Consider the following 14,546-nt stretch of genomic DNA (forward strand, 5'->3'; position numbering starts at 1 on the left):
GGACAACTCCCATGATTCCACACTCAGTCACGGCGTCATCAAACTACGCCTTTGCCTCTATGTTTGTTTTGAATACACGCCCTCTAGCGGCAAAAATCACATACTGTGCCTTTAACAGGAAAAGAAGGTGCTCAAATGTGCGTGTGTGTTCCGCGAGAAATGGTGTGGTCTATTCTAGCGCGTCATACACGTTTGAGCTTCCATGTTCATGTGCATTTGATGTGCACTTTTGTAATGATCACTCATTTATCGTTTACTTTTATCTGCTGTGTTATATCGCGTTGCTATGGGTTGAGTCTTGATTCGGACTTGACTGACAGACTGGCGTTCTGACACCGCGAGCTTCATGCTTTCTAACCTTATCTTCATTTTATGTTGCAATTACTCTGCTTATTATACATATAAAATACAAGAAGTTTATATCAAGTAGTCCTATATTCATATATATATAATATATATATATATATATATATATATATATATAGAGAGAGAGAGAGAGAAAGAGAGAGAGAGAGAGTTTATCTTGTAATATATATACATATACATCATACATATATTACTTTTACTCTCTGCACAACTCTGTGTACATTGGATTTTAATGACTTTAATACTTGAAGTGTGCACCAAACATACATTCGGGAATATACAAGTATCGGATCGGGACTCTGTATCGGCAGATACTCAATATTCAATGACTCAGATCGGATTGGGGTACAAAAAACCTGATCGGGACATCCCTAAAATATATATATATATACTGTATATTTGTGTGTGTGCTTAATGTGATTACCTCCTTTCTGTAGTCAGGTTGTCTGTTGGAAAAGCAAGGTACAAGTTACAGTGGCAGCTTTGTGAAAGAATGGTGCAGCGTAAAGTTATAATTTTTTTTTTTTTTTTAATTATGAATTTGACCTGTTTTGAGAGTAGCCTGGTGTAACAGAGGAGGCACTTCTGTGCACCCCTGATGGAGGAAGCGAGGGTTTGGGAATTCTTATCGGGTCTCCTGGTGGCTCCACTGCAGGGAGTCTGATAAAAGCAAATGAAATAAAAGCAAATGAAAACATCCCGAAAAATGTATGACAAATTTGATTTAGTTTTTTCTAGATGTACAAGAGAATATCAGTCTTTTTAAATAGTAAATTATACTACTAAATATCGTCATACTAAATGCACATGTGCAGTTATTTCTGTTGTATCTATAAAAGAGGAAATTAAAGGAAACCACCGTACCTTCTTGGCGGTTGGCCAGCCTACAGGAAAAAAAAAAATATTAGAGAAATACCATTTTACAGAACCATTTAAATGTAAAGTTATTATGGTGTAGTATATACAAAAAAATCAAAATGAAACTTTGAAATGGAAAGACTAAATATTAGGAAAAAAGTGTATGTGTGTGTATATATATATATATATATACACACAGACACAGACACACACACTCAATTTTAGGAAGATGTTAGGAAAAAAATGTCATTTATATTTTAAGCATGGAAGTTATTATTATGTTGTATGTTGTAATAATCATAGTAATAATAACAATATTCATTGTATATTATATATTGTATATTATTCATTGTATATTCATTCAAACAGTCATAAATATTTATAAAACACACAATATAATATATACTTATATATTGTTATATATAATTATATATTTATTTATTAATATAGTTAATCATTATATATATTAATTTATTCTTAAAAATAATATATACTTAATTAATTCATGTTCAGTAAATGCAATTTTTTAATGTGAAAAAAAAAGTCAAACATTACTAAGGCACATAGTGCCGAATTCTACTTCGAGGCGGGACAAAATAAACTTACTCTGTCAAGCGAGCATGTGCCTCTTCCACCTGTGAAGACACAATACAGTTTAAGGGTTGTTAAAACATATAACCTGTAATTGCAATACAGTTTAGAATCAAAGCCTTCCCTTCAGACACTGCCTACATTATCTTTATCTTTGACACCAGATCATCTCAAAGTAATCTGAACTGTATTATTTCTCAATTATTATTTGCTAAAAGTGACCTGCTACAGCTGCAGGGTGGCTTCTGTCCAGAGCTCCTGGCTTTGTACTGCGGTCCACGGCAGGTGCTATAAGAGCACAGAACGGTAGAAACAACATATTGAAAAGGTGGATAAGTTCAACAACATCACACCCAGTTTATCTTTTACTAAAAATAAGAATACTTTCCTACCTGGGGATCTTTTTAGGGGCCGCTCTTCTCTCATAGGCAGTCCAACCTATCGATTATAATATAGAGTTTATTGCAAAGAAGTCTCAAAAAATGAAAATCAGAAATAAATAGGGACACATACTGTTTGGAAATATGAAGGACTCACACTTGGCCGCTCCACAGGACGGAGAGCGGGTCCAGGGCCTGGGCGCTCAGGAGGGACAGGCGGTTGACTTCTGCCCACTCCACGTGTGCGGTTATTATCTGACAAAACAAGGAATCCTATCATTTTTCCAAAAGACTAAGACAACAGTAGGATGGAGGGGTGTCCAGTTCTGCGTACCAATATAATCACTGTTTTCCATGGGTTTTGCGGGACAGATCTGGGCCGTGTCTTCATTAGGCTCGGTTGGTGGAGGCTCATAGCTGTTGTCACTGTCTGACCCCTCCTCTGGGGACTCATAGTCTCCACCGCTAGCTTCACCCTCATCATTCGAATCCGGATTCTCATAGTCATCATCACTCTCCTTAAGGAGGAAAGAACACACGCACTCTGCCAATCAGATGTGATACTGATCACTTCAAAACAGTTTTAAACACAAATACGAGACTTACAAACTCTTCAGAATCCCACAGTTGATCCTCATGCTGCTCAACTGAAAATGGTAAGAGCAGACTTCTTCTAGACACTCTTTAAAAGTGTAATTTGTAGCATTGAATATATTGTATTTATATCATACCTGGTGGTTGTGGGTAGCTGGGAACTGGTGATGGCCTGTTACAAAACACTAAGGATAATTAGTTGTCTGCTGACTGTAGATATGCTGGTTATATACTGAATCATTTAATCTAGTCGCCCTCATGTCGTTTCAAACCTGTGTGAAGTTTCTTCTTCTGTGGAACTAAAAATATAATCACTTAAAGACATTCTTCAGAATATCTTCTTTTGTGTTTCTGCAGAAGAAAATACGTTATTTAGGTTTGAGGGCGAGTAAATGATGACAGGATGTTAATATATGGGACAACAAACCTTTAAAAGTTCAACAAGAACATAGATGTGTTGTCTGGATGACCACATAATTGTAGAGTCATGTAGTATACACTAACATTTCAAAGTTTGGGGTCAGTAGATTAACACTTCTATTGTGCAAGGATGCATTAAACTGATCAAAAATGACCGTTAAGATTTGTATAATGTTACAAGTAAATTTCTGTTTCAAATAAATGCTGTTCTTTTGAACTTTTTATTCATCAAACAATCTTAAAGAAAGGTTTCCACAAAAATATTAAGCAGCACAACCATTTTCAACATTGGTAATAATAAGAAATATTTCTTGAGCAGCAAATTGGCATATTTAGTATGCTTTCTGAAGGATCATGTGACACTGAAGACTTGAAGTGATGACTGCTAGAAATTCAGCTTTGCCATCACAGGAATAAATTACATTTTAAATGTATTCAAATAGAAAACTACTAAAATTGTAATTTCACAATATTACAGTATTGTTTTTACTGTTTTTGTTCAATAAATGCTGCCTTGGTAAGCATAAGAGACTTCTTTCTAAAACATTTAAAAAATCTTACTGACCCCAAACTTTGAATGTTAGTGTACATAATATTTCATATATAACACAAGATTTGTGATGGTAGAGATGTACTGGCCTTATTGTTGGAATCGGTGGAAAGAATCTCCAATTCTTCTCTTTGTTGATTTCCTGACAAATTTTGGAGATAAGCCTAAAAATATTAGAAAACACCCGTTTCAAATCCTCAAAGTGTAACTACCATTACTGGCACATTATTGATTAGTAGGCGTTTTAAGAGAAAGAACAGAATGTAATTATTATTGCTTTATGTACTGGCTGAGGGTTCAGCTCAAGCAGGATGTGGTAACAGAGCCATAATTTTCTGTCCCCGTTTCTGTGCACCTGACAATGCTTAATAAACTAACAACAATCACTTTATCACAAAGTCACTGTCATATCCCTAAAGCCAAATACGCTTCTGGGGGAAAATCAATAGCATCTGCTTATTTAAGTGTTATTGAGGTGTGGGCGTTTTCAACCATTTCACACCAAACATGCTCTGCAAAACAGTTTCTGCATCAACGCTATGGTTCCTGCCACATCTGCTTCTCTGGTTTATCTTTCCTGTGCAGTATTTCCTCTTATTGTCACTCTGTCATCGATGGTGTTCTTGCACATTTCTACCTGTTTGTACACTTTTTACACTGTAAAATAATATGGCAACATGATGAGCTACAGTTGTTTTAAAAAGATTTTAAAGCACAGGAACTGTATTTTTTAAATAAATAAAAAGTATTTGAATACTGTGGATATGATATATTATTCTACACTTTATGGCAAATCAATTCTAAAGTTGTTTACGATGTCTAAAGTACTCGTGAGATTTACCCAGTACAGACTAAGAAAAAAGAATGACAAATACACAGAATAAGCACAGAAAATACAATCGGTACTTACGGCGCATGAAGCTTAGGGAACTTTTGAAGGTCATTGTCAGACATACTCTGAAATATATATATACAGACTGATTTTAAATTCATTGCCTGTACATCATATGTACAATGCCAAGCCAAAAAATTTTGCCATTTGGAGTTAAATAAGCAAATACTGAAGAGTCTAGGATTGGATCGTTATTGCAGTGATTAATATGTTTCTGGCATGTTGTATGTTTTGCAACAATTCTTTTAACCCTAACTGATGCATAGTATAGATTTTAATTTCATAAACAGCCATGTTGGAAGATGCACCCATGTCCATATTCCAGGATGACAATGTCAAGATTCATAGGGCCCAAAAAGTGTGAAATAATGTTTCAGTTAGCATGAGGAACAATTTTAACATATAAATTTCATTGTCCTGAATGAATTAAAAAAAATGTTTTTAGCTTAAAGCCCCGTTCACACCAAGAACGATATTGTTAAAGATAACAATAAAGATATAGTTCTAAAAATCGTTCTCAATATTAAAGAATAGCAGAGTCCACACCACAACTACAACGATAAAGACAAAGAGAAATGATATCGTTTGAATCACTTTCAAAACGATTTTTCTCCAGCTGATGAACGATAAAAATTTGACAGCCAATCAGAATCCATCCTGCTGTAGCGAGCTCAAGAATTTAAAGCGGCAGACGCATGTAAGCTTAATAAACAGACGATATATCGTTCGCTGGTGTGGACGCTAATATCGTTATCTTTATAGTTATCGTTCTTGGTGTGAACGGGGCTTAACCCTTTTAAAAGTCTTAAAGATGTGCTGGAGTCGACTTTACAGAGTGGTTTGACTCTCCCATTGTCAATACAAGATCTCGGCCAAAAATGAATGCAACTCTTGATGGAAATAAATGTTTTGACGTTGCATAACATTGTTGAAACAATGCCAGAACGAATGCACAGTGTCATCAAAACTAAAGGCTGTCCAATTAAATATTCGAATGTGCAACTTTTGTTTTTGGACAGGCAGTGTAAAGTCTACTCCAGCACATCCCAAAGATATTCAATGGGGTTTAGGTCAGTACTCTGTGATGTCCAGTCTTTCACAGTTTGAGCCTGATGAATCTTGTCATTGTCATGCTGGACTATGTAGTACATGGGTACGTGTTCCGACATGGTTGTTTGAGAAATAAAATGCTATGCACTGCATCAGATAGGGTTAGGGTTAAAAACATATTAATCACTGCAATAATGATTCAGTCCTTCAAAATCATTTGAAGGATCAGTTGAACATACATATAAACACACACAAACACATTTAAAACCTTTACTTTTTTATTGATTTCTGACTGATTAGGAGTTGGTAGTTTAGAAATAGAAGTTAGGAGAATTAGGAGTTCTTGGTACTTTTTAGAAGTTAGTAGTTTACTTGGTAGTTAGTTTCTAATAACAGTGCTTCCTGAAATGCAGGATCAAGGAAAACAATGATACCACATTGAGTCAGACCACAGACATCTGTTTTGTAAAGGGAAATTATTGTCTGCGTTCCACAATGAATATGAATGTTTAACAAAATGTAATTAAAAGCTAAATATTTTTACAAATGTAAACGTTCTTAAAATCAAACACATTTTATTCAGATTACCACCAAATGCATAGGGCCAAAAATAGGCCTATACTAAATTATGACATTAATTATGACAAAATGATGACACATGCTGAAAATGGTCAATTCTGGTTTCTAAATGCCTCTTGAATTTTTATGTATCCCCCCTTTCCTGCCTGTCTGTGATCAGAACAGACCTGTGACCCACCAAAACTGCTGGACTCAAATTTTAAAGGGGTACATACCAGGAACCTTTGGCCATTGATGTTACACTGTGTCACGACCTTATCACACCCAGTTAGATTCCGCTAAAGATAATGAAAAAGAAAGTATGTCAGTTGAATATACAGGCTCACAGACATAACCATATCTCCTACATAAACAACATAATGTAATATTAAATAACATTAAATATCAAACATAGGTCTGTAGAAGTACATTCAGTAATGCTACTTCATAACAAATATTTCTCATTTATCAGTTCTAAACAGTATCAGATTCGTAACTATATGTCTATAGTATACATACATTTAATAATACATGGATTGCAACAGATATGTTTTCAATTTCACTATATATTTTACATTGAAAGATGGAAAGAGAAAGCAACTTACTTTCTTCAGAAAGTCTGCTAACCGTTGCGAATCCCAGCTCAAAACCTCTGATTTGGATGGAATACTATCAGAACTCATTATTCCAAACGCACTACACTTACTTATGAATATCAAATCCCAGATACCTTCAAGCATTGAAAAAAATGTTGCCACTCTCACATTGAGTTCACACTGTGCCTGACACTTTGTATACTGAGAACACGAGGAGACTGGTGTCAAATAAAATAAAAAATAAAAAAAGAAATCAAATCAAAAGAGATAATACTTTAGTGACAGAATCACCCAGTTTCAAATGTAGAAGCGGGAGAATTGCTCAAAATTCTACCATTTTCAAAAATAACTAAAAAGCCCAACACCCCGGATTTGCCTGAGCACAGTATAAAAAGAAAGAATGACATCCACTTCCCCAAAGTCTTCCTGTTAATGATTATTGTGACAAACAGGGGAAGTACAGCCCCTTCATAAAAAAAAGAAGTTATTTCTTAATTTATTATAATTAATCTTCGCCCCCTCAGACAGATGTATAAGCACTGGACATTATGAACTACTGGACTCAATCTTAGATTCATTTTAGTATTTGGTAAGATCCTGGACACACAATGTATATTTAAAACTCCATTATTATGTTTTAATTATTTGCCTCATTATCTACATCTTGCCAGTTCCACGTCATGTGATTCTTAAATTGTGGATTTGAATTTTGATAAACACAGGCAATGGGCTATCATGAAGGCTTTCTTTGGGAAAATAATTTATAAAATAACATTTAGACGTTTACAACATAAATCATATGAATATATATGTATATACCAAAGCTGTAATTTTATTACAGATATTTTTGTAGTTTTATCTTTTAGTTCAGAGCTTTATTTGCCAGTAGTTGATGCTTTCCAGGTTATATATTTTGCTTATTTAAATACAGATTTAACATTTGAATTTAACATTTAAAGACTGATACGTAAGAGCTATTTTTATCACTTTCATTTGAACTGTTTTCTTAAAGTAAACCTGGCTAAATTGTAACAATTTTGTAGCATGCTTTATTTTAAAACTAGCACCCAAATGATTGTATTATGGGAATTATGCAGTTATTTACTATCTAAGAACCACATTTTCAAAAGAAACTAATCAAAAGTCAGATTGTGTGAATGATTGTGGATCGTGACCTGCAACACGGGTGGCTGGTTCAGTCCCGGAACTGTTCGCATGTAACACCCACAACTGGAAACTATGAGTTTCAAGCTTTCAGTTGCTCCTGTTGTAGGGGTTAGTTCATGGAAATATCTCGGTTAATGTGCCTGCATCACTGAATATCCACTTTGATGTAGCTGTAAAGTGTATTTGATTCGCAAAGCTGTAAACGGATGTTCAGATATGATTATCATATTACATTTAATTGATGTCATACACCAAAATACAATTCCCCTGCCTTGTCACAGTTATTTCCATGTCCTGGCTGCTTACAAAGTAGAAGGTGGTTCAGTGGGTGTATTAAAATCAGTTTTGAGGGCAAAGTCAGCGGTTTTGATTCAGGCCAGGGTAATGTCATCCAGTTGTTTATATGTCAATAATGTTTTAAGGAGCTCCCACACTGAATTCTGTTGTAACATTACTTGGTCTTTATTTTAGTGGAAACTATCGTTAGGCTACACACGCTAGACACACTAAAAACCCTCTTTTCTTCTTTATTGCTCATTTTAAATGCAATTATTTGAGCATTTTGTCACTGATGCTTAGGATTGTTTATTACTCTCAATGGCTACGCGTTTGTTTCTGGAGATCACAAACCTATCATTGATGCTCAGTTTTTCCTCATTTTTGATACAACAGACACATTATATTTCCTCTTTATCTATGCACAATGGAAATAGCATTTGTAGGCTAATGAAAGGACAGAACCCTCTGGCACCATGTGTCTGTCAGTGTGTACAGCTGAGCCGCTTCCCTTTACAAATTAACATTTTGGCTGTTCTTTTTGTTGGAATGTTTATGTTGTGAATTGACATTTTTAATTGACAAGGGGCCCGTTCTTTGTACGTCGCTTATTACATCCGAGATCAAATGACACATCCAAGATGATATCACCGCGCTAATCAGGATCTGGCTAATTCGTTTCTTCGAACGCACCTGTTGTTGATGATTAGTATGGCTGGATTGAGTTATCTGAGATCATTGCGCGTTCATGGGTTGGTTTAAAAGGGGGCTATGTATCGATACTCGAAACCACGATCAGCAATGCAGCGATTGGCAGGCGGCAAAACAGCACCGTAATGACATAATTTCATTAAAAAAAGACACCTGACGAAAAACTTGACAAATTTCTGGCCTTTTATAAGGAAAACAAAACTACATAAATGTTACAATAGATAAATTAAATGTGCACTGTTTTTATTTTACTTTAATTTTTTTTTCATGATTCCCAATTATTTATATTCACGAGTTCTAATATTTGTACAGGCTTTACATTTTTATTTCAACGTAGTAATTAGCAATTCATTTAATTTTATATTTGAACAAATTTGTTACGTGACAGCAGTAATTAAAGTTTCTTAAGGGTCAAGATCATGTTATCTGCATCTCCTGCGCTCCATCAAGACACTCCCATAATAGCTGTCAGCACTCAAATTAATACACGACTCTACATTATCTGTATAGCATGTGTAAGACTCGAATACAACTATGAAGTGATTATTTTATGACGAATAAATCTCTCCGCGAGTAAAACCGGCTGCGTGTATAGTATTAAAGGCTACACAACATTATTATATTATCTTTAAATTATTATTTTAAATTATTGTCCCTGGATTAGTAGGGTCTCTTGTAATAAAGTAGCGGTGGCTGGGACAGATTTTAAGTATCAATTCTGCTTAAAAAGATGCAATCTAATCCTGTTTACATGAAATAAACCTTCTCCCGAGCAGGTTTAAGTTTACGGACCTGTTGCTATGACAGCAACTCCGGGATGAGCTTCGAAGAACCAAATGATCCAAATCAACAATCAAATCCAGCTAACTGAGTTAGCCATGTACGAAGAACGCGCCCAAATTCTGCTTAAAAAGATGCGATCTAATCCTGTTTACATGAAATAAACCTGCTCCCGAGCAGGTTTAAATTTACGGACCTCCGGGATGAGCTTCGAAGAACCAAATAATCCAAGATCATGCCAAATCGTCAACAATCAAATCCAGCTGAGTTAGCAACGTACGAAGAACGGGCCCAAGGTCTATGCGGAATTATTTAGAATTGTAGGTGCTGACTTTTGATTTATTTCATTTTGTTGATTATTTTGCCAGATGTACATTTTCATTTGCCATAGTAAATTTATGGGAGCCAATAACACCACCAGGTGGTAATCTACTATATAAATCAATAGCAGCTAAAGCTTTTCCATTACTCTAATTTTGGTAATTAGTCAAGTTAAAAATGCTTAATTATTTAATTAAGTTGTCATTATATGTGATGTGTGCTTACGTAAAGTAAATAAAACTTCTGTAACAGATGTCATAAAAAAAAATGAATAACTCCATATCGTAAATTTCTATTTACATATACATACACACATGCACATCAAGTAATCTTTAGTTCTTTATCATGGCCATAGTTAGTATTGTACTTTAATACACTGGAAAACTTCAATGTTTCATGTAAAAAAAAAAAAAAAGTCAATGTTTTAATGTAAAATAACCACAAATTACAATCTATCAGTCTCCTTATAATAATAATAATAATAATAATAATAAAAAGCTCTATAATTATAACTTCAACAGGTTTTCAATTCCTTGTCAGCCCCACATCCACAGAGATGCTGGGGAATAGAAGCATCAAGTCTTGAGGTTATATTGTTTTAATTTGAACCTTTTCTGTTTCATTGTTTAGAAGGTATAAGATGGTAACTTCAGACACAACTCATAAAACATTTATGCATATGCAGCCCTATTTACACTTTATAACAAAAACTTCCATCATAATAAGGAGCTCAATTTAGATTGACAGAGTTATGCTGATGTTCTATAATCAAGGGCCAAGAACAGGTTACCCACCACATGTGTTGAATCAGAGGTGTTTAACAGAATGCGCAACAAAAAGCTGTGTGGTCCTGTAAAGCAATAATGAAGTTCTTGAAAATTTTCATACAGTTCAGGGATACCTATTCACAGAAGGCCTTGGTGAGCAAACTTTTAAAATGAGTGATCAGTGGCCTTTTTTGGAGGATCCAAAACCTGAGAATCCCATCACAGCAGCCATTTCATCATCATCTTCAAAGTTGAGATCTTCTTCTGCCTTTCTTTTCTTTTCCTTTTGCTTTTCTTTTCTGTAAGCTTTCGCTTTCTCCTCCTTAACAACAGAATGAAAAAATTAGGATAGGTTATGAACTCTTGAGTATTGATATGCTCTTGCCAGAACAAAGGAAAATTCTTCAAGGGATAGTTCACCCAAAAATGATCATTTGCTGTTCATTTACACAACCTCAGGACATCCAAAAATGTAGGTGAATTTTTTCTTCAATAGAATAGTAAAGATGATTTTTAGCTGAAACCATGGTCCTTGGTGATTCATAAATACAAGTCAGAGACTACCAGCACTTAAGAGTTACAACAAAAAAAAGCATATACAGTTATGGTCAAAATTTTAAATACACTTTGGAGTATCTGCAAAATGTTAATTATTTTACCAAAATTAGAGGGATACTAAATGTGTGTTTTTTTTTTTTTTGACCTGAATAAGATATTTAAGATATACAGGCAAGACAAAATTAATACCCGTAGCTCCTGACGATATGTTGCTAATGTATTGAAACGAAGCGACTGGTCGGTGCAAGAAACTGAACATTATTTACAGCATTATTACCTTTAATACAGAGTCTTGGGCAAACAGGGAAGTCTGATTCTTTTCTGCAAACTGGTTCTTTCGGACATGTCATTTCAATGAACTGGTTCAAATGACTGATTCACCAGTTTGTTTACACAATTAAGCGATGACGTCACATACTCACAATTATATTATTAAAGCACCCAATAATGATGTAAAACACTGATGTTTTACATGTCTAAAGCATATAAAGTGAATAAAACCTTTTTACATAAACCATAAAAACCTTTCATTTCGCCCCTTCATTCAAGTGTTCAGCAGATCATCGATTCCAAACTGTTTGGAGTAACTTCGGACATGTCATTTCAATGAACTGGTTCAAATGACTGATTCACCAGTTTGTTTACACAATTAAGCGATGACGTCACATACTCACAATTATATTATTAAAGCACCCAACAATGTAAAACACTGATGTTTTACATGTCTAAAGCATATAAAGTGAATAAAACCTTTTTACATAAACCATAAAAACCTTTCATTTCGCCCCTTCATTCAAGTGTTCAGCAGATCATCGATTCCAAACTGTTTGGAGTAACTGGAGTGCTGAATGAGTTGGCAAAAACATCCTAGGATCATATGTGACTCATTTCGAGTCAGAGTGACTTTCTTTACTGTTCTACTGAACAAAAGTCACCCACATCTCTAAATTAACAGCAAATTTTAATTGTTGGGTGAACTATCACTTTAAAGGAACACTCCACTATTTTTGAAAATAGGCTCATTCTCCAACTCCCCTATTACGCAGCGACTGAAAATAGTCACAGCTAGGTAACTTCCAATAAGCCTATTTTCAGGCGCTGCATAATATCATTGTGCCTGCTGCACCCATGGTACGGCAGCAAAGTTCCTTGATTATTACACCGGAATGAGAGTATAGTTCCTAGCCATATCGGCCTAACAAAATCGCAACTTTTCATTTTCCGTCTGTCTTAATACACGATGTAACTACAGAATAGTCAAGTTTTAAATAGGAAAAATATAGAAACTCTTTGGTCATTTTTGAGCGAGATGCTAACAGTCTAATCAGATTCAATGATCTATGCTAAGCTGCAGCTAAAAGTGCTACCGCCAGACCTGGAGATCGGCTGAATGGATTCGAGAGTTGGAAAATGGCCTATTTTCAAAAATAGTGGAGTGTTCCTTTAAGATTTGGATTTTACATAAAACATGCACTGGTCATCACAAAAATTATATAGTTTTATTCACAATTGTGAGTTAAGAGGCACTGGTTTTGCATGTCACACTTATTTAAAGGTGCAGTAGGAGATCTTGGAAAATGCTAACTTTAGCCTGATAGCACTGAAAGCGAACGTCCCACCCTCCCTGCAATCGCCGTCCAAAGCCACGCCCCCTTAACGCATTTACGCTCACAGACCAGAATACCAGAGACAACATTACTACAATAGGCTACATCAGCGGTTCCTAATTCCAGCCCATGTTCCGAAGTGAAGTAAACTTCAACGGATTTCTCTCGCTCAGGGAGTAGGGAGCAATGAACACTGTGTAGGGATCATATCGTCTGCCATTCTCGCTCTGTCTGCACAGCGTGCATGAACGCACTGATGACGTGTCCTGTTTGTGCGAACGCGGTGCGCAGAGTAGGGATGCTCCGATCCGACTTTTTCGCCTCCGATACCGATTCCGATATCTAGGGTTCGGTATTGGCCGATACCGATACCAGTGAAGTTTTTTTCCCCCATTTAATTGACTGATGTAACCGAACGCGACCAGGGTTTAAAGGCTGAACGAATGACTGACAGCCACAGCGGAGAAAAGAGTTTGTGTGAACTTTAATGTAAGGACTTAAATATTCATATGTAGCTCACATTAAGCTATCGTATGGCTTCAGAAGTAACACAGAATAATTAGCACAATCGGGGGGGGAGGGGATAAAATAAAATCTCGGATTTGGATCGGCCCTCTCTGACCGATACCCGATCCGAGAAAAACGGCACTATCGGAGCCGATACCTGATATGAATATCGGATCGGCGTATTCCTAAGGCAGAGGTATGATAATACATACGTTGACAGGCAGGTAGGAAAGCATATTAAAATGCTCGGACCGAGCGTTTTGATTGGACGAACATTTCTTGGTCCTACGCCTTCCACAGAATATATAAATACAGACAAATACATTTAGACCACTTAACTTAATGATTGCTATCGGGATGTGAAGAGACTTTCAACCAGCATAACAAAAAATGTTTCTGAAGACAATCACCTATTGCACCTTTAACACTTATTTGCATGTCACCTGTCCGTAAATGAACCTCAATTTCAAGACTGACCTCCTCTCGCAACTCCTTCATTCGTTCCTCAAAATCATACTCCTTCTGCTTTTCCTCCAGTTTTTTCTTGTTTACTTCAAAACGTTTTTTAACTTGATCCAATGAAGAGCGCTCCACTCGCATGGACATTCCCAGGTTTCTCTGATCTGTGTAATGGCAAAATAAATGTATTAAATTAGAAAATGCTACTTGCCAAGTGTGCTTATAATATATTTGACTTTTCTATAGAAATACAACTGCTAGATACTGAATACAGAATAATACAAATGAACAAAAATAATAAAAAATAGATAAGTATATATACAAAGAGCACTTATATACACATAGTATAAACATTCATTTAAATATCACATATAAAGATTTGTACAGATAAGAGTGTAAAAATATGAATATACGCTACATGTGTTCCATATATATATATATATATATATATATACAGGTGCATCTCAATAAATTAGAATGTCATGGAAAAGTTCATTTATTTCAGTAATTCAACTCAAATTGTGAAACTCGTGTATTA

General features: G+C 35.3%; 2 protein-coding genes across 4 annotated transcripts in view; both read right to left on the reverse strand.

Annotated features, from left to right (window-relative positions):
* Nucleotides 1-7,232, reverse strand: part of lcp2a (lymphocyte cytosolic protein 2a) — a 15,138-nt gene extending 7,906 nt beyond the window's left edge. Inside the window, exons 1-14 of one of the 3 annotated variants that reach the window (XM_016481070.1) lie at nt 6,865-7,232; nt 6,496-6,558; nt 4,670-4,716; nt 3,849-3,923; nt 2,927-2,961; nt 2,802-2,842; nt 2,530-2,710; nt 2,329-2,450; nt 2,208-2,253; nt 2,038-2,103; nt 1,831-1,859; nt 1,231-1,250; nt 913-1,026; nt 791-812 (exon numbers count right to left, since the gene is read on the reverse strand). In XM_016481070.1, the coding sequence (XP_016336556.1) occupies nt 791-812; nt 913-1,026; nt 1,231-1,250; nt 1,831-1,859; nt 2,038-2,103; nt 2,208-2,253; nt 2,329-2,450; nt 2,530-2,710; nt 2,802-2,842; nt 2,927-2,961; nt 3,849-3,923; nt 4,670-4,716; nt 6,496-6,558; nt 6,865-6,999 (996 nt within the window). In that variant the 5' untranslated portion in view covers nt 7,000-7,232. Of the gene's footprint in view, nt 1-790; nt 813-912; nt 1,027-1,230; nt 1,251-1,830; nt 1,860-2,037; nt 2,104-2,207; nt 2,254-2,328; nt 2,451-2,529; nt 2,714-2,801; nt 2,843-2,926; nt 2,962-3,848; nt 3,924-4,669; nt 4,717-6,495; nt 6,559-6,864 lie in introns of all 3 variants that reach the window. The other 2 variants (XM_016481069.1, XM_016481071.1) reach the window with 2 other exon arrangements.
* Nucleotides 7,233-10,462: 3,230 nt separating this feature from the next.
* The window catches only part of zmat2 (zinc finger, matrin-type 2), a 6,099-nt gene continuing 2,015 nt past the window's right edge, over nt 10,463-14,546 (reverse strand). The window contains exons 5-6 of the mRNA XM_016481034.1: nt 14,027-14,172; nt 10,463-11,199 (exon numbers count right to left, since the gene is read on the reverse strand). Of these exons, the coding sequence (XP_016336520.1) occupies nt 11,056-11,199; nt 14,027-14,172 (290 nt within the window). The 3' untranslated portion in view covers nt 10,463-11,055. The remainder of the gene's footprint in view (nt 11,200-14,026; nt 14,173-14,546) is intronic.

Source organism: Sinocyclocheilus anshuiensis, unplaced genomic scaffold, assembly GCF_001515605.1.
Source record: "Sinocyclocheilus anshuiensis isolate Anshui unplaced genomic scaffold, SAMN03320099.WGS_v1.1 scaffold509, whole genome shotgun sequence".
NCBI classification, from domain to species: domain Eukaryota; kingdom Metazoa; phylum Chordata; class Actinopteri; order Cypriniformes; family Cyprinidae; genus Sinocyclocheilus; species Sinocyclocheilus anshuiensis.